This window comes from Zootoca vivipara, chromosome 5 (genome assembly GCF_965207765.1).
Source record: "Zootoca vivipara chromosome 5, rZooViv2.hap1.1, whole genome shotgun sequence".
Lineage (NCBI taxonomy): Eukaryota > Metazoa > Chordata > Lepidosauria > Squamata > Lacertidae > Zootoca > Zootoca vivipara.
Window position 1 is genome coordinate 40,704,422 of NC_142588.1, and position 22,980 is coordinate 40,727,401.

The window sequence follows — 22,980 nt, forward strand, 5'->3', positions numbered from 1 at the left end:
TGTCTTCAGAACATCTACTTTTGAGTGCTGCCCTGATACGTTATAGTAGCCCAGTGTCTCTCTGAAATGTAATTTCTGCCAATAAGTGTATCTTTTAAAGCCAAATGCCATTGTTCCAGTTTTCTTTTTCTTTTTCTTTCATACTTCATAAGTGAACTCAGATTTATTGTAAATAAGTGTGGGTTATAAATGTGAGTTTCTTCTAACCTCAATTGCATTTTCTTATCTTTGAATAGAAAACTACACATGGTTTAGGAGAAACATTGTTATTAATAAATTCAATATACTATTTATATTAGGGAAATTGTCTTCTGTGTAAACAGAAGCCACATTTGTGTCTTTTGCATATATAACAAGCACTGTAAAGATAACTAAATCACCAATTTGGCAGTCAAAATTATACATAATAATACATGAACTGTGCGCATACATACGCTTCAGAATTTTTTAGGGTGCATGGTAGTAGACAAACCAGCAAAACTGCACACGGGAACCAATGCTTGAGAGAGATCAATGTTATATGTCCTTAGATTGCTGCTGATGGCGGTATTTCATATTTTTCAGTGCAAAGTTGTCAGTAAGTGGATAACTGTTTAACTTTGCACAGACCTTATTCTGTTCTTTTTATCTTCCATTTACATGGTTCCATTTACATCCTGCCATCAAATATTTGCATTCTGAACCTTCACAAACAGAAGCAAAAATTTTAATATTCAATACAAACTCAGAGGGGTTTTTGTTGTTGTTGTTGTTGTTTATTGCGGATAGGGTTACTTGTGTGCCCATTTGGCCTTGACAAACCAGATGGCAAGTGTTTTGCTGAAAGCGCCACAGTGAGACCGGCAGAAACATCTGGCTGCCCCTGATGTCCTCTTTGCAGAGACTGAAGAAATGGCACTTATGTTCAGGCCTTCAGTTGAGCTTCTCTGGCTGCGCTCCTGGTTTTATCGGATTTTGCATTCTGACACTTCACCGGGCTAGTCTCCAGACAGTTTTTACTTATTCTGATTTGTAACAGGGCAGAGATTAAATCTTTGAAATGCATTTGTTGACACACTGTTTTCACATGGCATCTGCCAGCAGTGACTAAACACTACTTAAGCCAGTGTTTGTAAATTATACTGAAACAAGAGTGTCATGGTGTCATGCATTCCTGTTGCTCATCAGAGCCATCACTCATGATCTAATGCCAAAGCTATCGTATAAAAAGGTGCTTACTCTCTTTCTTAAGATTATGAAACAAGGATGATTATTGATTAATCGGTATTTAAAGAGTTTAAAATACGAATTACATGTTTGAAGCTTCTTGAATATTGTGAAACTGGTTGCTGTTATGTTCTGGGCTCATTTTTAGATGGAAGGGGTGAGGGAGTACTTTTTACAATAGACAATTTGTTCTAAACTATCACAGGACTTTAAACTTACTTCTTCTCACATTCTTTTTCAGAGTGTCAAATACACTTGCTTGTTTGGGCAGTTTTGGCCATTGGTTGCAAATCTGCATCATTTTTACACTATAGTGTCACTGACATTTTCTATTTCCTTCTACCTTGTTACAGCCCTTGGCTTTATTTGCCCACACTGACATTTAATCCTTATTGGCTGTTGTGACCCACACAATTTTACTAGTGTTGTCACAATGCTATGGATGATCTTAAGTAGAATCCCATACTGTAGTTGCCACAGCCAATGGCACTAAGTAGTAAAGGTAAAGATAAAGGGACCCCAACCATTAGGTCCAGTCATGACCGACTCTGGGGTTGCGGCGCTCATCTCGCTTTACTGGCTTCCAGGTCATGTGGCCAGCATGACTAAGCCGCTACTGGCGAACCAGAGCAGCACACGGAAACACCGTTTACCTTCCCGCCGGAGCGGTACCTATTTATCTACTTGCACTTTGACGTGCTTTCGAATTGCTAGGTTGGCAGGAGCAGGGACCAAACAATAGGAGCTCACCCCGTCGCGGGGGATTTGAACCGCTGACCTGATCGGCAAGCCCTAGGCTCTGTGGTTTAACCCACAGCACCACCCGCGTCCCTTGGCACTAAGCAATAGTGTGGGCAAATGATGTGACTGAACAACATTATGACTTGGCACAGTGAAAGGATTTGTTTTGTTTTGATTTCTGTAATCTGGTCATATCAACAGCAGTATCCTGTGCACGTTTACATTGTAAGGCGACTGCCATAATTAATCATATTCAGTGCAGACCTAGTCTTGACTTTTTGCTCTTCGAAAAAATACCATTGTCAGTGACAAGTGCCCAGCTTTTATTTCCAGAGAATACAAAAATAAGCTAAACATCTTAGGATAAGTAGGTTTGCGCCCATATTGATTTACTACTGCTTTGAGGCAGGCCCACGGAATCCACCAAAACAGCCAAAGTACATTCCATAGACCAGTAACAGAAGATTGCAATTTCGTTTCAGATTTCATGCTGCTGGTTCTCTTTTTGCAGGCAGTGTTAATGAGGAAAAGTGAAAATAATTTGGGTAGAAGAAACAGGAAAGATATGTCACATTTCCCTAGGGATTCTTTCCATTTTATTAGCAATTGTCTACTCCGCTAAAAGGCTTCACTAAGGTTTGTAATATCATATTACTGGAAAATTATATCTGTAAAAAATGATTAAGTAAGGTGATAACGCTGTAATTATGTGCACCCTGCCTCCTTGTTAGATAAATGTAAATGTACTGAAATACAAAACTCTTGATATTCAAAGTATTACAGTACCTTAAGCAGTATTTTCCTCTCCTGCCCCAGTCCCTCAGTTCAAGAGCTGGTATTCTTAACAGAGCAGCAAAGGGAGAAGGAGTCACTATGGTCAGCAAATTAATGGTGGAAGAGTGACATTTACATGAAGACTATAAAAGATTTTGCAAATTTAAAATGCTATTATAAAAAGTAGGGAGATGGGGGTGGTTTAGATGAAAACTCAGCATGCAAAGCAAATTAGTAATAGAAGACCATGGATTGCACCTAACTCACATACCCTATCCACAAAATCTTGTCCCAGAAGATAGCCATACGTTGGATGTGCTGAGGACCTCTTCTGAATCAAGGTAAAACACTGTGCGGTTTACTTAGGTGATGACTATTTGTAGAGGTGCAGTACTCAAATGTCCACTGTATCTTTGCAAAAAGAGGAGGATGTGAAGAAAACCAGAACAACCTGCCCATTCCTCCGAGACCTCATGGGCCACAACCTCTAGCAGCCCTTCCAGGTCCAATACCTACCAGCCATTCCTGGTTCTACCACAGAGCTATAGCCCCTCCTGAGCAACAGATGGGTAGGTTTTTGAACACAAAGGAACATTCTTGTGATGTTACCTCCTTCATTAAGTGAAAGGGGAAAAAATAGATTATCAGGTACTGTATAAAGAAAGATTAAAGGTAAAGGTAAAGGGACCCCTGACCATTAGGTCCAGTCGTGACCGACTCTGGGGTTGCGCGCTCATCTCGCATTATTGGCCGAGGGAGCCGGCGTACAGCTTCCGGGTCATGTGGCCAGCATGACAAAGCCGCTTCTGGCACACCAGAGCAGCACATGGAAACGCCGTTTACCTTCCCGCTGTAGCGGTACCTATTTATCTACTTGCATTTTGACATTCTTTCGAACTGCTAGGTTGGCAGGAGCTGGGACCAAGCAACGGGAGCTCACCCCGTCACAGGGATTCGAACCACCGACCTTCTGATCAGCAAGCCCTAGGCTCAGTGGTTTAACTACAGCGCCACCTGGGTCCCTCCAGTAAAGAAAGATTACTGGAGGAATAAATTATAGTGGTTACCATTTTATATTTAACATTTATCCACATTCATTTTTTTAATGTAGGATTTTACAGGTTACCAGAAATTGTTTCTTAAATGTCCCCCAGAAAATGGTGGGAAGGGATGGAAAGTGACATGCACACAGAGCAAACAAAACATGGTAGTGTTGCACATGGACAATTATTCAGAAAAGTGGAACAATACAAGATGAAGTAATTCCAGATGGTAGTACCATTTCCCAGATGTTCAGGGAACCCATTTGAGATTAGCGAGAAGGGCCTAGACATTTCTTAAAGGAAATAAAGCTGGTCTCAAGCCACCCCTGGATTCAGTTTGAGTAAAATATGGCTTGAGTAAAAAAAAAATTGAGTAAAACAAGTATGATTAATTTAGCAACATACTGTACCTAAGGTATATAATATGCCATGTAAATAAGCTACATGCAAACTGTAAAAAAGCCGTTAATTAAAATGCCCCAGGAAGATAGAGGGAACTCCTCCTTGACAAAGGATTTGTCTGCATGCAACTTTTTGAAAACCACACTAAAAGGTACGGAATACATTTGTCCGAAACAAATTAGCACTTTGTGTTGAATTTGGTTGTTGTTTTTTTTAATAAACTGTGTATTCATTTTTGTGGCTACAAATGTTTTCCTGGCAGAAAACAATTGTGAATATGTAACTGTTATGGCATTTCTTGCATGTTTCACTTGTTTATACTTGTTGATAGTGTTTGCCAAAGTGGTTGTTTTAAAATTTGAATTCATCTTACAGTTTACAATATATAGTACTGCTCTGTAGACTAGTCAGAGTTTTTTATGCCCTTGTTCCCAACCTGAATGTCTAGGATTGCAATCCTAAACAGACATACTGTGTCAGGCGTATTTTACTGCTCTGCTGTGCACGCAACCATATTTTCTTAAGAGTAAACTCTGCTGGATATGTCCATAGGAATAGGCTTCAAGTCACATACTTCATCACATGATTATCTGTCAGTGGTCCATGATCACCAATGGGAAATTTTCTGTCAGTGAGGATGGTGCTTGGGATATGGCAAAGTCCTCTCTACCACAGCACTCCCTGCTTTCTCACATAAACTTTATAAACATATAACATTATATTATAAGAGGGCATAGCTATCTTTTTACCTAACTCTCCCAGAGAGATGAGGCTCTCCCCATCCAGCTAGTTTGCAGAAGGCACTTCCCCCCAGGGTAGTCTCCTTTGGAATTTCGAGAGGGGGTACAGCCAGAAAGCAGCTGTCAGACTGATGACTGGAAGTGGCCACGAGGGATGATATAACACAGCACCTAAAAGATCTGCATTAGTTCCCAATACATTTCTGACCGCAATTCAAAGAGTTGGTGCTGACCTTTAGTCCTAAACAGCCTCGGTGCTGTATACATGAAAAAGTGTCTCCATCCCCATCATTTAGCCTGGATACTGAAATCTAGTTCTGAGGGCCTTCTGGCAGTTCCCACACTGTGAGAAGTTACAGGGAACCAGGAAAGAGGGCCTTCTCAGTATTGGCTACCCCACCAGATGTCCATGAGATAAACAATTATACGACTTTCCAAAGACTCCTGAAGGCAGCCCTGTATTGGGAAGTTTTTAAGGTTTGATGTTTTGCTGTGGGTTTTTTTAAAAAATATTTGGTTGGATGTCTCCCAGGGTGGCTGGGGCAACCTAGTCAGATGGGCAGGGTGTATGTATGTATGTATGTATGTATGTATGTATGTATGTATGTATGTATCAATCCTGAAAAAGTAAAGATGGGGATGGGATGAAGGAAGTGAAGGATTCAAATTAAGAGAGCACTATAAAGAGTTTGGGAGAATGTGAGTATAAAATTATAATTTCCTTTAACAGATGTTTGAAACTCACCAGGCATTGAAAATAAAATGCAGTGTGAATTTTGCCAGTTCTTTGTGACTGGATGCTGGCTGTTCCAGCTATTGTTTTCTTGTTGGCCAAGGCTACTATGAGCCCAAAAAAAGTTAACATGTAGACTATATGTTGTTGTAGATTAGTTATAATAGGGTTAGTGAGCAGTTTGAAGATTGCTTTCAAGTTGCCTTTTGAGACCGCTATGCTCTGCAAATGCGGTCTCAAAGGTAAATGACTCCTAATTATTTTAATAGAATATCATAAGCTTGAAGGAATTGAGCAAAGTACTGTTGCATGAACACCTGACATTTAGATACTGTACACTACAATCCCATTTGGAGACAAAGGTCAAAGAAGTTGATACGGTAGAGTGATGCAAACTTAAAAACCAATCATTGCATGAAAAACATGAAGAAGAAAAACAACCCTGCAATTGCACTTTAGTCTGCCATTCACAATTCCAAACACATGTACGTAATAATTTAGTATGCAATTTCATCTTTTTTCGCTTACTCATTACCTTAGTTGGCCATCTGGCGCTAATGTCCCATAATGGGAATTTCTTTATTCTAAATTTGTGAAAGTTGAAAGGTCTCTATTAACTCCTGTAATATGGTTAGATGCTAATGATGCCTTTTGCATTGCTAACCGATAATAATTACGCTTTGTAGTTAAATAGCTCCTTCTGTCTTCAGAGTGTTCTATAATAATTCTATGAGCCAGTCAGATTCACAGCAGGAGATGCACTACCTGTGCTCTAGCTATCCACTGGCTCACTTAAATCACCCAAAGCACCTCAGAAAACCAAGGAGACTCCGAGACTCCCCGTAGTCAGAGAGGGAATTTAAGAGCTAACCTGTCAATGGTCTTCTCCATCTGAACACTGCATAGTGAAATGGGGGCCTCAAACAACCATGTACAGTACCAGGAGCACCCCACAGACTATCCAGAAATCCATAAGATTCCATCTTTCTTCAGGAGCAGACCAACTAAACTGGTCCTTCACCCTTACAAGGAGAGTCAGTCACTGCTAGATTGAGTCCCCCGCTACATTTCCCCTATAACTTGAGCACTGCTGCATACAGATTTATTTATGCATTTTAAAATAAAAATATCACCCATTATGAAATTATTTCACTCATGAAAAGTGTACCTCTTTGACCACTTCCATTGATCATCTAACAAAGACTGAGGTATGTGATGCTTATAACTTTTTTCCTCCTGCACTCTTGTATATTCAGGAAGCCATTATAAATTTTGAAACACTGATGATGAACATAAAAAGTGCAATTCCCTACCTTGCAGCATGTCCACTTTTTATCAGAAACAAATTGTTATATGAAAAGATTAAAAAATCCACTGATTTACATAGCGCACTTCAGTGAAGACCCATAAATTAAAATGCTATCAAAATCTAAAGGAACAGTCAAAGTACAATTCTAGAAATGAAAGATTGCTCATGATTGCTTATTCTTTAAGCTTTTGACTTGCCTCATTTTTACAAAGCAGAGTGATATATTTGCCCAACAGTTCCTCACAAAAAACTTCATCTGATGCCTGTGAAACTCAGCCGGGTGACTTTTTTTATTTTTATTTATCTTAGTGCATAATTTTGCTCCCAGCTCAGTCTAAATAACTTGGAATTTTAAAAAGATACTGAGGTAGATCTGGGCCAATTTTGCAGAGAATTGGCCTTTGGGAGTTATTTCCCATTGGAATAGAAAATTCAGTTGGAATCATTTGGCTCTGTTATTGTGCTACTGAGTAGCTTGGTTCAGTTTGAATTCTTTGCCTGCCCCAAGAATATGTGTGTGATTTGGCTTTACTCTGACAAATGAGAGTGTCATTGAGGTAAACAGGAAAAGCCCCTATGGTATAAGCCAACACTGATTTCAGCCCACACCAGCCACAAGCAGTAGATTGCAATTGCCTAAAAGAACCCAGTGGCATATCTATTTCAGGCAACACCACTAATTCAGCCATTAATCACCACCTTTAAATGAATGGGACCCAGCCAAGCAACATGTTCTACCTTAAACAAGCCAAGTCATTTTTTTACATTTCTTGAATGGTCCAAGTCTTTTAGCAAGATCACCTTGTTAGAATAAGATTCAATAAATAATGATACTCATGTTTGATCTTGGACCTCTGTGAAAAGCCCTGTTCAGATTCAGGATGACTTTTATTTATATGGCTTACTTATAACTGAATGCCCTAATTTGTTTAGCTGCTCAGAATCACACTAGCAGCCTGCTCCATGCTACATTTGATCAAATGTTTACCCCACAAAAGGTGGCTTTTCTCATTACCTTTGACTTTAGCTAGATCCCTTCCCTTGCCACCTCCATCACCATGTCACTTGCCTCTGAAGTGTGTTTTTAACAGATGTTTAGTAAATGTTTGTGGTAGTTTGCTGATGAGGATGGGAATGTGTACATTGTAGCCAAAGGACATAGAAAAGGAGTGCTGCTTTGCATGAATCTTAACTATTATTCATACAGCATTGGAGCATGAGTACTTAACTAGCTAAGAAGTTATTTCAGTTAGAAGAAGTTATTTCAGTCAGGGAAGGCATGCCAGAGTACTGGAACACATCTGTCCTAAGCTGGTCCTCTTTACTCCTTTGCATCTTTATGGCCAGAAGGAAACCCCTTTTAGCTACTGCTTCCTGGTTGTTTTGATAGCTTTTGAGGACTGAAGCACTAAATATATTCTCTCCATTGTGCTCTGCTGTGTTCACATGTGAAAATCTTGCAGTTCCTGATAGTCTATCTTACTATTTTTTTTCAGGTTGGAATAGCACCCAACAAATAAGATGTTGATCCTACAGTATATTTCTAGGAGAGGGAAATGACCTGGGGCAATTCATCAGAACTCTTGACCCTAGAAAGGCCTCCCATTCAATTTTCAGAGTCAAAAGTTGTGCTTCCATGGGTTTTTCATATATTTCACACAAAAAGCTGTTCATGAGGAGCCCTGATAGCTTGGTCAGTACAGCATAGAATCATAGAGTTGGAAGAGACCACAAGGGCCATCCAGTCCAACCCCCTGCCAAGCAGGAAACACCATCAAAGCATTCCTGACATATGGCCGTCAAGCCTCCGTTTAAAGATCTCCAAAGAAGGAGACTCCACCACACTCCTTGGCAGCAAATTCCACTGCCAAACAGCTCTTACTGTCAGGAAGTTCTTAATGATATTCTTAATCTCAGGGCCATGGGTTTGAGCCCCGTGTTGAGCAAAAAGATACTTGCATTGCAGGGGGTTGAAGTAGATGACCCTCATGGTCCTTTAAAACAATAAAATTATATGATTGTATGTGAAAGTGAGATTTGTATATGCTGTGTGACGTTTACCAACAGCTACAACTCAAAAGTGTGAATTGGAGCAGATTTTCCACATGTCTTAGGATATTTGCCAGAGGATGGGCAATTAGGATATTTATATTAATTTTAGCAGCTTGAGTCACAGCTGTTGCAATTTTAATGATCTGTGTTTAAAAGATACTCCGAAGGATGGGGAAGAAATTTTCTCAGTGCACATTAAAATATGAACTTACATAATTTGCACTTGTCAAGTAGTATACTAAATAAAACATGGCTATCATTTAAAGTCTGCTTCACAGAATTTTGTGATGCAGTTCTCTAACTAAAATATGTACAAAAATCCATATACTGGGGAAAATGGGCACAGAAAGTTGTATATTAGTGAAAATCATGTCCAAAAATGCACTATATTAGGGAAAATTGCTTTCAAAAACAAATCTTTTTTTAAAAAAATGGCATACTGATGCAGAATTGGGGCAAACTGAACTGAAGATGGATGGGGTTGGTGGGAGTTTGAGTTCAAAAACGTTTGGAGGGCATCATGTTGGCTATCCTCTTAATAAAAGTTGACTTTCCAAAAGGAAAGATAAATAGCAGGTGTGGGGTATATGTCTTTTTACAGTTTTGAAATTTCTCTCTATTTTTACTCAAGAAAAAAACCCTGTATTCTTAAACCTGTTCCTGTTGATTACAGCTTCTGAAGTGTAACTTTTCAGAAGTGTGGGCAAATCTAAGGGCAATGCATAAGGCTACAAACTACCGTACAGTTCTTGATACCACACCAGCCTGCTTGTTTGCTGAGATCATCTGAGACCTTCTTCTAATGTCCCTACAGTGAGAAGTAAGGTGGGCAGGAACTGGGGAGAAGATGGCCTTCTTAGTGGAGGCACAAAATTCATAGAATTCTTTTTGAGAGAAGCTTGCCTGATGTCATTTTGCTATCTTTGCAGCACCAGGTGACTATGTCCCAGACAAAAAGCTTCTTAGTTTTTAGTTGTTTTACTGTGATGATTTCATTGCTGCCAGTTTTTATCCCCCCCCCTTTTTACTATTGAGTTATTATATCTGTTTTATTCTAATTGTGTAAACCCTTCTGAGACTATTTATATTGAAGGGCACCATAGAAATTAATGTAAAATACACCCTCCCCCGGAATGCACATTACGTCATGACCTGGGTCACCTAGACCTGAGTGACCATGTCTTGTGTCCAGTAACCCCCTACTTAGGAGGTGCAATTTAGAGTGATTTACATTTCATCCCAGTTGTTCCAAAGGCACTTCCAAATAATGGTTTTCAGTAATGCAATCTGGAGGTGACACAGCCATGGATAACTCTTGCTCTCTTTACAATCTTTGATTAATTATAAGCTATATTAGCAAGGTTCATTAAGTCCATTAGCAAAGCTTAAGGGATAGTTCCCAGGTGGAAAATCTGGTCAAAGCATGACTCAAATGGAGATGAATGGATTAGGTTTAGTTTTTTTTGCACGGGGGTACATGCCAAGGGGAAAAAACACAGTATAAATTGCAAGAGAGAGAACGAGAGTAGAACCTTTCAAAACTGTGGAAAATTAATTGTCCACTTTGCTGCTGAATCCTCAAATAACCTTCACTGACTAAGGTGCCATTTCCCAACCTGGTCTCCTCCAAATGTTTTGTATTTTCATCTTGTATTAATCATACTGCAAACCACCCTGATATCTAAGGATGAAGGGCAGTGTACAAATGCAATCAATGATGATGATGTTTTGGACTGCAGCTCCCAGCACTCCTGACTATTGGCTATGCTGGAAGGGGCTGATGGGAGATATGGACCAAAACATCTGGAGGGCACCAGGTGGGGACAGACTGGTAAGGAATAGAAAGCAATCACAATTAAAATATTTCAACTGTCTATTATTTAGTGTTTTGTATTACAGTTTCTCAAAGACGTTGAAGGGAATATTTGGGTCTTATCTATGCTTTGTTGTTGTTTAGTCGTTTAGTCGTGTCCGACTCTTCGTGACCCCATGGACCATAGCACGCCAGGCACTCCTGTCTTGCACTGCCTCCCGCAGTTTGGTCAAACTCATGTTCGTAGCTTCGAGAACACTGTCCAACCATCTTGTCCTCTGTCGTCCCCTTCTCCTAGTGCCCTCAATCTTTCCCAACATCAGGGTCTTTTCCAAGGATTCTTTTCTTCTCATGAGGTGGCCAAAGTATTGGAGCCTCAGCTTCACAATCTGTCCTTCCAGGGAGCGCTCAGGGCTGATTTCCTTAAGAATGGATAGGTTTGATCTTCTTGCAGTCCATGGGACTCTCAAGAGTCTCCTCCAGCACCATAATTCAAAAGCATCAATTCTTCGGCGACCAGCCTTCTTTATGGTCCAGCTCTCACTTCCATACATCACTACTGGGAAAACCATAGCTTTAACTATACGGACCTTTGTCGGCAAGGTGATGTCTCTGCTTTTTAAGATGCTGTCTAGGTTTGTCATTGCTTTTCTCCCAAGAAACAGGCGTCTTTTAATTTCGTGACTGCTGTCACCATCTGCAGTGATCAAGGAGCCCAAGAAAGTAAAATCTCTCACTGCCTCCATTTCTTCCCCTTCTATTTGCCAGGAGGTGATGGGACCAGTGGCCATGATCTTGGTTTTTTTGATGTTGAGCTTCAGACCATATTTTGCGCTCTCCTCTTTCACCCTCATTAAAAGGTTCTTTAATTCTATGCTATCCACTGCAAAATATTAGGATTCTGTCTTTTCAAGGGGGAATGGAAGCAGTTGGGTTTCTTCCCCCCTCCCTTCATAGTGTGGCATCCTTTCAAAATCAGCCTAGCTTCTCACTACCTGTAGCTAAATTAGTTAATGTAGCTCACAAATAATCAGATATTTGGGTGTGGGTGGGGAGAACTTCTTAGCTCCAATTTGAGGTAACAAAGTGAACCACTCTCTATTACCGTATCTTCAGAATTTCCTTTCTATTATCTTCCCTGCATATGTTGTTTACTTACGTGGAGTTTTTTCCTGTCTTTTTTTGTTGTTGTCTTAGTAAGAAAGGCTTGAAAAACAAGCTGCTTTTTGCCTGACATGTCTTGAAAGGGGTGGGGGTGGGGTATGAGAACTTTTTTCTTTTCCCTTTCAGGGCCAAAAGCTGAAAAACAGGGGAAGGAAGCATTTGTAAGCAGGAAATATGACAAGAAAGGAAAGGGTTAAGAAGCCCGTTTCCTTCAATGCTGACCTTCCACTTTAATCTGCAGTCTCTGTTGCTGCATTTTGTAAAACAAACACAATCTGACGGACAAACTATAAGCAACGAAGTGTCACGTGCTGTTCCCACTGTGTAATCTTCCTGCATTTTTGCCTATCTGAACCGCATTTAAAGATGCCTTTTCCCTTCATTGTATGAGGATCTCCTTGGCAACCCAACATCTGTTTCAATACAGTGTTTTCTCTTTATTTAGTAATTTAAAATAGTAGTGCACCTGCACAGTTACAAATGGATCAATTGTTAGGACACTCACTACATATTGAATATGTGATTAATTTGGAGGGTAACTGCTAAAATGCTGATAAAATTTTGTTTGCAGTATTATTACAGGTTTGGGGCACCAGAGTCTGTGGGTGCAAGTTACCCATAATTCCTGAAGTTGCTAAAAGTTAGAATTAATAAAAGTTTGGTTAAAACTGTGCCAAACACTGCTGGATTAAGTTTAGGATAACAAACCATGCCAGTTTGACATAGCTTGCTGGGAATAAGCTATTAAGCAACAAAGACTGAAATGCCCAGTCATTAACAAAACAGAAGACACTGCCGGGCATAGAGGAGGAAGTTGCCAGGGTTACAGTGGGTGATAATGTAAGTGGAAGGGGAGTTCCATTTGGCAAGGGGTTCTGGGAGAAAGAAGCAGGAAGTAGACAGACCTCCATGACGGCTGGCGGGGAGAGTCTGTATTCAGGGACCAGGGGGCTGACCGGGTTCTGCTGTGGACCCAAGCTTGCTGAAACTATGGGAGAAGCAACAAGAGACACTCTTGGGGTATAATATTCTGCACTCCCTCCATCAAGGCTAAGGTGTATATATGTGTAAATGAATCCATATATCTTAAAATACACTACAGTCTCCACTGTGCCTCATTTACCCCAAAGGAAGAAGAAGAAGAGGAGTTTGGATTTGATATCCCACTTTATCACTACCCGAAGGAGTCTCAAAGTGGCTAACATTCTCCTTTCCCTTCCTTCCCTGGTTAAGTGCCAAGACCCCTGGAATCTTGCTATGTTTACCAGAGAGTGGGATAGTCAGTGACAGCATTTTTTCACAGAAAATTATATTGAAGTTCATAGGATTCAGCATTATGGCACGCTGTAGCTTGATCACCTATAGAAAGTCGGCAAACAAAAGTGCTGAACTTTTAAGTTTTTATCAAGCCAAGCAAATGCCTCTATTAATCACCAATTTGCACCCTCAGTTCTGTTATAAACTGTTTATGTAGCTGATTCCATTTCTGGCTTCTGAAAGCAAGCCTTGTTACACAAGCATTTCTGACATTTTATTGGTAAATCTCAAGGGCACCCAGAACTGTTGATAAATTTCCAATTTTTATCTTCATTTCTCTTTTCCTTTTTTCGTGTAAAGAAATAATATTCAAGGCCTAAGTATAAATGCCAAAAAACCTCCCTATGATAAATACATTTAAGACATTTATCAGCGCATCTCAATGCCAAGTGCTTTTAAATGTCAGATCCAACCCATTTTCCATCATTTACTAATAAAAGGCACATATCAAAAGAAAGCCTTATTACCACAATTTTTTTCATTTACTGGTACAATCTAAGAATTACCAAGTGTCTTCAATCTTAATTTAATCATTTATTTGTAGCCTTCCCTTCAATTGACGTATCAGCATGCATCATGAAAAGCTGGAACATGCCCAAAATTGTGAAGAAATTAACTCTTTTTCATACTTGTTTAATTTATGATGTTATTTACATTAAAAGTTGGTCTTAATGCTGCTGCAATAGGAATATGAAATAGTATGTTATTTTCCCCTCTTTGGAGCATAGTCACAGGCAGCATTGTCCTAAAATCTTAACAAGTACTGGCAAATGCCTATTTTAACTGAATTTCTGCTGTAACATGCAAAGGCACTACTTGACTGACAGACTTTTCCTTAATTAAGGGATGGACAGAATTCAGAGATTTTTTAGTAGCTCAAGATCCCTATGTCTTCTGGACATTGACAAATGGATTAAATATATATGATGGGGGGGGGAAATATATTTATGGGTCTATGTTGGCAATATAAAGTTACCTTTATTTGCTTCTGTAGGCAGAATATGAAGACAAATTTCTCTTTAAAATGTTTTGACACTGAGCCTAACAAACATACTACGTTGATTTTAGACACAGATACATTATCAGGAGGAAGTTAAATTGAATAAACCAAAACCAATAGAGAACTTTAAATGGTGGGGAAAGAAGGGGAAGAAAACATGACACACATGCTAGAATTAGGTTCTCATCTTCTGCAAGACAAAATAACAGAAGATGATTATGAGGTCACTTTCAGCTGCTCCTCCTGCTGCTCCAGTTGATAAGGTAGCCAGCTGTTGACCTGATTCTTGCATTAGGTGGGGGATGACTCACTGTAGAGTTCCAGCCACAAAAAGAAGGCAGACACCTCTGAGGCTGAATGTATGGCCACTAGAGGCATGGTAAGTTGGTGTGTCAATACTGCTTGACCCATCACTCTCCTCATGTGGAGGTTGTTCCATATGCAGAAAGTTGCCTACTGCAGGAAAGAGTTGAAAGTGGACATGTCACATGAGGAAATGTTGGCAGGAATGGTGAGAACAATTTAAAATATCCTTGGGATACTTTTCAACCCTACAGTTCTATGTTGTTGTTTTTAATGAAAATAAGTTTTTCCCTTCTGATGTGTTTAGCACACAGAAAAACAGAAACACAGATATATATACCTTCTCATACATATCTATAATATACTATAATTGTATTTTTCAGCTCACAGAGATATACGGCTTTCTGAAACTCTGTATAGTGTGAGCAGCAATTTTCACTGTTGGGCAAAAACTCTGGAATGATCAAAGCAATGATCAAAGCAAAGCATACTTTTAATTAAATAAAGTCAGCTGGATGAAATACATCCTGAGCTTGACCAATGTGGATAGACCTCTTCAAGCAGACATAGAACCAAGAATGTCTGACAATGCATTTTTTAACTTGGAAAGCACTGTATGCTCTTGAGCGTTTGGTTAATAGAAATAATTAAAATGATTTATACAAGATAGCGGTTAAATCTGGGTCACTGACTGAATGTCATTATAAGCTCATTTCTTCCTTGATTTGAAGAGAAAATTACATGGTCCTGATGAAACTTTTGAAAGTAGTAGGGGCTGTTTCTTCTTGCACATTGGAAGCACAAGAGACTATTTCTGTGGAATGGGGCAATATCCTGGGAAGAGAGGATTATGCAGGCATGCATAGTTTGTGCTGCCTGAGATAGTCAACACCCTTCTCTGTGTCTATTAAGTAGAGTTCCACTTTCTATGGGGAAGTTTTCATGTTTTTCAAAGCTGGGTGTCAGGCAGATATTAAAACATTTGCTGTTTCGCGAGTGTTGATCATTCATCTTGCAAAAATCTGCACCTCTTAATGTTTATTTTTATTTTGTTGCCTGTCACAAAGCTTTAAAAAACGGAGGAGTCTCCTGCTAGAAAGAAATGACAATGCAACTACTTGGATGTTTCCAGAGGCTTGTGTTGGCTGTCAAAAAAAGAGGCTTCCTTACAGTGCTGCTGTGTCACTCTATGGATCTCTTAATGAAGCTAATACAGTAAAGCAACTTCCAGGCAAGTGACCTGTAATCTCTGACTGGCACTACTTATCATCTTTCTACTATACACTTTCGCCCACAAATTATAATGTTTATCAGCCTGCAACAATGACTGATAATTTACATGGTACACTGTGATATTTATTTAGTCCCACTAATAATGCAGTTCATATTGTGATACTACGGAGATCAGAGTCATGATCAAATATATTTCAGCAGCAGTTTGCATTAGTGCTAGAAATACTGGTATGTTGAAAATTAGATGCTTAACACTGGTAATCTTGTATCTCAGTATTATTGAACTATTATTCTTCATTTCCTCACTGACACATACCGGTAGTAGCACATGGTCAACCAGCCAATGAACAGGTCAGTATGCCTGCATTTTGCTTTTTGCTGAAAACTTCCAGGACTAGGAGCCAGCTCAGCTCCAGCAGACCATTATGATGGGTAGCTGCCAGAACTCTTCATCCCTTTTCACTCTGCAGTGAAAAAAAATACTAAGAGGACAATTATGAGGTTACTTTCAGCTGCTGCTCCAGCTATAAAGGTGACCCACAGTTGCAAACCTGATCTTTGCACTATGGAGGGTGGATGCGGAAGTTGCATCCACATGAATAAATCCACATGCTGCAAAAGAGTGACTGCACTGCTTTACCAAGATCATTTCCCCTCTGTTTTTCCAAGACCACTGGCTGCCTATGTCCTGCCAAGCTCAATTCAAGGTGTTGGTAATAGTTTACAAAGCTTTAAATGGTTCTGGGACCAAATACCTACAAGAGCACAAACCCTCTGCTTCTGGTCCCAACGAGGGTTTGTGGTGAGATGATGCAAGAATTGACTTCTCTGTGGTGAGGACCTGACTCTAGAATGATCACCCCTTAGAGCAGGCATCCCCAAACTTCGGCCCTCCAGAGGTTTTGGACTACAATTCCCATCTTCCCCGACCACTGGTCCTGTTAGCTAGGGATCATGGGAGTTGTAGGCCAAAACATCTGGAGGGCCGCAGTTTGGAGATGCCTGCCTTAGAGTCTCCCAGATTGTTGTTTTTAGTTTTCAGTTGAATACATTTTAATTTATCCATGCTTATGCAGTTTTATCCTTAGCAGCAATATATGACTGCATTTTATTCTATTTTTTGTTTGTTTGTATATGCTTAGATTGATAACTGATATGTTTTGCTCTTGCATTGATTATAAATCACCCTGTAAGAGAGATTCCTAAATACAGTACTTAAAAACCTGGACTTGACATTTTCCATTTGTTTGGGCTACAAAAAGCAGACTAATGTTACAATCCTTTTGCCTGCTTACCTTGGGGTAATCCCTATTGAATTAATTGGGGATATCTTCTTCTAACTAAACATGTATAGGGTTGCACAAGAAACCAGGTTTAGCTGCTAGCATGTAATCCAACATTGTTGGATTATAACTTCCAACTTGATTTGCAGTCCAACTACAGTACCCCTCAGTACCCATTCAGACTGAGAGGTCTGTTTGGCAAGTACCCTGACTACCACCTGGTTGTCAGACCAGAAGCATACTCTGGAATCATGGAACTCCTCAGTCCAAATGTGCACTGCCAACATGATTGGGAAGAATTCCAAAAATCTGAGATCCTGGGTGATCCTGTCCTCCTTTCAATGCAAAGGCCATTGCTGCTAGAGGCATCTAAATGTACAAGAAAGTCCTGGTGCATGTTCAGCAGGTCTTGCCCAAAAGAAATCCCCATTGTATACCTTCAAGAAGGCCAACCAAACCTTCAGGTCCTCTATCACTGCCTGGGTAAGCCTAAGGTGATCGCCCCACTGTAAGGCGGGCTAAACATGCACAGAAGACCCTGCCTGGAATAACAACCCTGCAGGCAAATTTCAGGTGTCCTAGGAGGGATTGGCCTTATTTTTCTCCTTTCCCTTCTCCACAGTCATTTTCCTACCTACGGGAGCACACCTTAATCTCTCAGGGTTGTTTGTTTGTTTGTTTGTTTACAGCACTGTATTTACTCCATGAAAGCCTACTGGAGGGTTACAGATAGGAATATTATAAAATGCAGACACTGAATGGGAAAATGTCCAAAAGCATTTTGAATCACTTTAGATAATTAAACAGAAGGAAAGAATATAATGTGTTTAAAGAAGATGCAATAATTGCATGAGTGGGGTGATGTTCAAAGCAGGTGCATAGGGAACTCATTAACATGCTTCCTTCATTCTACATATTGTAATGAGAAACAAGAGTTGGAAAATGCTGTTGCTAACTATCCACAGATATTCATAGTGAGCCAACTATTACAAGCAACAGCATGTCTAATAGACCTGTTATTCCTATGAATACATATAATAATCAAGAGGGCTGGTAACGGAATAAAGAGCAGCCACTTCCATTACAAAGGTCAAGATTACCTAAGTGGAGATGTTACAGCATAAGCAGGCGATTATAATATCAACAGCAGTTTCAATACAATTTGAAAATATTATCTATCTTGCTTGCCTCACCAAGCAATAATGAGTACAAATTATGTAGATCCAGAGTCTTTGCCTTTTTTCTTTTTCTTTTTGTAGTTTAGGTGTAGAACAAGAAAATAATGTCAGTGTCCAAAAACAGACAGGAAGACAAATAGAAAAAGAAAGAGCAACCAAGCCAAATTATAATTTTCTCAAAGCATCTAAGTTTGTAAGAAGTGTTTAAAGGTCATTACTGTCTTTGCCGCACAGATTTGAGAGGGGCATTCCAGAGGGTGGGTGCTTTCACTGAAAACGCCCACTTCTCTGCTGCCACCAAGTGACAAGCCACTGGTCATGGAATGACCAGCAGGGTCTCCTTTGAAGATCTTGACTTCTGGTCCCAAGTTGTTTGCTGCTTTAAATGTCAACGGCAAATGGTGAGCATGACATGACATGGTAACTAGCCAGTGCAGGTATTTCATTACTGGTGTAATACCGTGTTTCTCATAAAATAAGACACCGTCTTATATTTATTTTACTCAAGAAAATAAGCCTATGGCTTATTCTTTGGGGGTGTCTTATTTTTTTAAGAGCACTGCGGCTCTTGCCGGGTCCCGCCGCCAGGTCGGGGCTCGGCGCAGTGCACCTGTATTACCAGTACAGGGTCCCTGTCCCCATCCCCCCGCCACAGTGTATCAACTTTTCATTTATTCTGTTTTCATACACAAATTCCTCTTCAGGTGGTTGTGAGTTCCCAGAAAAAAAATGAGAACCTTTCTCACATATATTGTTTTCACATAGTTGCTATCAATATATTCAAGGTTCCCCCTTCTTCTTTATCCCCTAACCCAACTTTCAAGCATTAATATTTGCAACTGAATGAAGGCTACTTTATTTGAAAGTTGAAGCATATTCTTTTGCTTGAGACAATACTGATGATCCATAAACTATGTGATACAGGTTGTTTACAGGTGATTACTCCACTTTGTATGCCAATAGGTTCTGTTCTGAAGTTTTAATGAATGATTATATAGGTTCTGGTGCCAGCAAGTGTTACCCCATCCCTTTCCCATGTGCATTATGTCTGCACAAATATTTCATTCATTTATTTGTTTACTTGCAACATTTTTATACAACACATTTATAAAATGTGGTGTATAGAAAATATAGGATATACTGTTGTAATAATACTTCTGTCTTAACCCTCGGCTACTTTCCATTCCAAATGACTGGCATCCAGTTACCACTCCCTCTTTTTTATTTTTTGCCATTACTTCAAGAAGAAAAGGCCCTTTGGCTAAGAAGCACATTTCTTTATAAGGGCATAATATATACATATAGAAGAAGGGAAAGTTCCACCTTTAGGAATATTGCTTCTGGCAGAAAATTGTACCGACCATGTGCAGTGACGGTATTGGTTTTAATTGGAATGTATAACAATGGAGTGTCCTTGGATTATTTCTGATGGTTAGTGCAGTAGAGAACCTATAAGTAGAGAATTTCCCCAGGTTTTGAGAGAACTAGGTTGCTCCCCTTATTTTGAAGTAGTAGCCGCTAATCATGAGCTCAGTCAATCATGTAACTCAGTAGGTGCTACAAGAATTGAGCTCTGAAACAAGACTGATCATTATAGGAATAGTGCCAGTTTTTGGAAGCTATAGAAATTCTAAGGAACTGCCTTCTCTTCCAGAACTTGGATTGGCATAATTCGATTTTAAAAACTTTACATTGCATAGCAATTAAGTCGCAGTGACATCTGTTCCCTTAAATAGCCTTAAATAGCAAAATTGCTTGTTCGGAATTCTGTTCAGACATCGCCACCTTGATCCCCAGCAAGGGGTAATTGCAATGCAGACCACTGTAGGACTACCTTTTTTAGCACCATATAATTCCTTGGATTGGACGAAACTACGTAGAAAGAGAAATGAAGAACAATAGGACACACATTGTCTTAACTACACCACCTGATTAATGCCAGTGTTACAGACACTTTCCCTTTCTGGAGCTTACATCCAGAATAAGACACCAACCCTTACTTTAGCTAGTATTGGGACATTTGCACATACGCCTAAGAAGTGACATCAGCTTCACTCACAATATTTGTAAATTTGAGATACAGAGTGGAATTTGTCTTTGAGGTAGCTTAAAGTCTGCATTTTTGCCTTGTTAATTTGACATGATGCATAAAAATCTCAAACCATTTTCTAATAGAAAAAAGCAGTTCATCTGAAATATTTACCGTACTTTTCTGTGTATAAGACTATGTTGGGTTTTTTTTACTCTAAAATAATGTTCAAATTCTGGGCTCGTCTTACACATGGATAGTATCTCCTCCCATTTTCTTGAATCAGAGTCCCCCAAAATAGGGGGCATCTTATACATGGGGGCGTCTTTTAGACAGAAAAATACGGTAAGTAGGGGATAAATCAAAGTACACAGGGTAGGTTAAGTGTTACATATTAAATAAATCTGCATTCATAAATAATCACCTCATAATAGCCACTCAGTGATTTAGCAATCAGAGAGGCTAATTTATAAAACCTTGTAGTAAATCCCCTTATAACTATGTTCACAGACTTTGTTCAGTATTATAGCTATTTTATTCCAGTACTGAGCTTTCAACTCTTCCGCTTTAATTTTGTTTTAAAAAGTAATTAAGTAATAAAAGATTTGGTCTTGAAATTATGTTTTAAGATATCCTCTTTTTCTTCCAGTGACCTTTTTGCTCGCAACTTCACAGAAACACACTATTTGGAAGATGGTACTGGTGCTGTTCTTCCACGTAATTACACGGTAAGTTTTGTGACTTTATCTGTGGGGGAGGTAGGTGTGCAATACTTGGTCATTAAAAGGACAGAAATAGAGTGGTTAGCTACAGTACCTTTGATTTGAAATCACTCTTTAGGCAGTTTTCAGGTTCCTTTGTTCAAAATGCACATATGTGGGAGGAAATGTCCTAAGTAGTGCATGATGGAAGGGGCTTTAATAGTTATAAGATTTGTGCACATAAACCCCTTTGGACATGTGCCCATTAGAATTTCTTTATAAGCTGCAAGTATGCAAAGATAACACATGAGATCCAGCTTCTGCAATGTGGAAGCTCTCAAAAAGGGATTTACAAGGCATTTGAGGCCTTCTGCAATGCCAGATGTTGTCCTTTGTTTGTTTTCATTGAATTAGACCATAACATAGGTGCAACGGCACTTTTCCACCTGGCGCCATTGTGCCAGCTCTCACTTAAATTCACACTAAGCTCAGAGGCTTCTTTCTCTAGCTTTTGATATATTTCTCAGAGTGGGTTTTTCTACCCAGAACCAACTCTTTCTCCTCTCACTCCCTATCTCCCAACCTATCTCTCCAAAACATCTCATTTTCAACTCCCTCTCCTGGAACCCTGGCCAATCAGAAGCTGCCGTTCGTTAATTGTTTGCCAGCAGGGAAAAAGAAAACACTTGGTGACCCAACCTGCCCAGCAAAACTAACTTTTCTGTCACAGTAGGTCTTATTGGGGGGCGGGGTGGGGAGAGAAAGACTGAAAAAGGTTCCCTATCTTACCTGATCTTTCCTCAGAAGGGATTATATACCTTTGGTTCTATAAATATATAGAGATGCTTTGGAGCAATTGTATTTCCCAGTCCCACTTGTATTTAAAACTTAGAATCATAGAATCGTAGACTTGGAAGCAACACCAATAGTCATCTAGTCCAGGCATCCCCAAACTTCGGCCCTCCAGATGTTTTGGACTACAATTCCCATCTTCCCCGACGACTGGTCCTGTTAGCTAGGGATCATGGGAGTTGTAGGCCAAAAAATCTGGAGGGCCGCAGTTTGGGGATGCCTGATCTAATCTAATCTCCTGCAGTGCAGGAATCTCAACTCAAGCATCCATGATAGATGATCATCAATCCTCTGCTTAAAAACTTCCAAGGAAGGAGAGTCCACCACCTTCCAAGGGAGTCTGTTTCATTGTCAAACAGCTCTAGAAGAGCCTAAAATAGCAGTAGCTTTTTGTTGTTGCTGTATCACACTGTTGACTCAAGTTAAGATCCTTCTTAATTAAAACAGTACAGTGGCTGGTCTGGATTACTACATTTTACTTTTATCTGCTGATTAGATCCAGCTTAATGACCCAGGGACCCAGGTGGCGCTGTGGCTAAACCACTGAGCCTAGGGCTTGCTGATCAGAAGGTCGGCGGTTCGAATCCCTGTGACGGGGTGAGCTCCCATTGCTTGGTCCCAGCTCCTGCCAACCTAGCAGTTCGAAAGCACGTCAAAATGCAAGTAGATAAATAGGAACCGCTACAGCGGGAAGGTAAACAGCGTTTCCATGTGCTGCTCTGGTTTGCCAGAAGCGGCTTTGTCATGCTGGCCACATGACCTGGAAGCTGTACGCCGGCTCCCTCGGCCAATAATGCGAGATGAGCGCGCAACCCCAGAGTCGGTCACGACTGGACCTAATGGTCAGGGGTCCCTTTACCCTTTACCTAATGGCATTTTAAAAATGTATATGTTTGATGTAGAAGTAGGAGCATTACACATCTTGTTAAGTTCCTTAATAAGACAGTAGTAAATGGAGGTTCATGACACCTCTTGTCTTAGATTGGAGCCATAAGGTGTTTTTTCAGTTCTTTTTAATTAGCAGTTAAGGTGAACATTAGAAGCAGCATTTTATACCCTGGTAGACTAACCAGTTAAAACGGTTTTTAAAATATTGCAGTAGAACCC

General features: G+C 39.9%; 1 protein-coding gene across 3 annotated transcripts in view; it reads left to right on the forward strand.

Annotated features, from left to right (window-relative positions):
• ADAM12 (ADAM metallopeptidase domain 12) overlaps positions 1–22,980 on the forward strand; it is a 185,470-nt gene that overhangs the window by 70,416 nt on the left and 92,074 nt on the right. For all 3 annotated transcript variants that reach the window (XM_035137598.2, XM_035137595.3, XM_035137597.3), the window contains exon 4: positions 20,970–21,048. In XM_035137598.2, the coding sequence (XP_034993489.1) occupies positions 20,970–21,048 (79 nt within the window). The remainder of the gene's footprint in view (positions 1–20,969; positions 21,049–22,980) is intronic.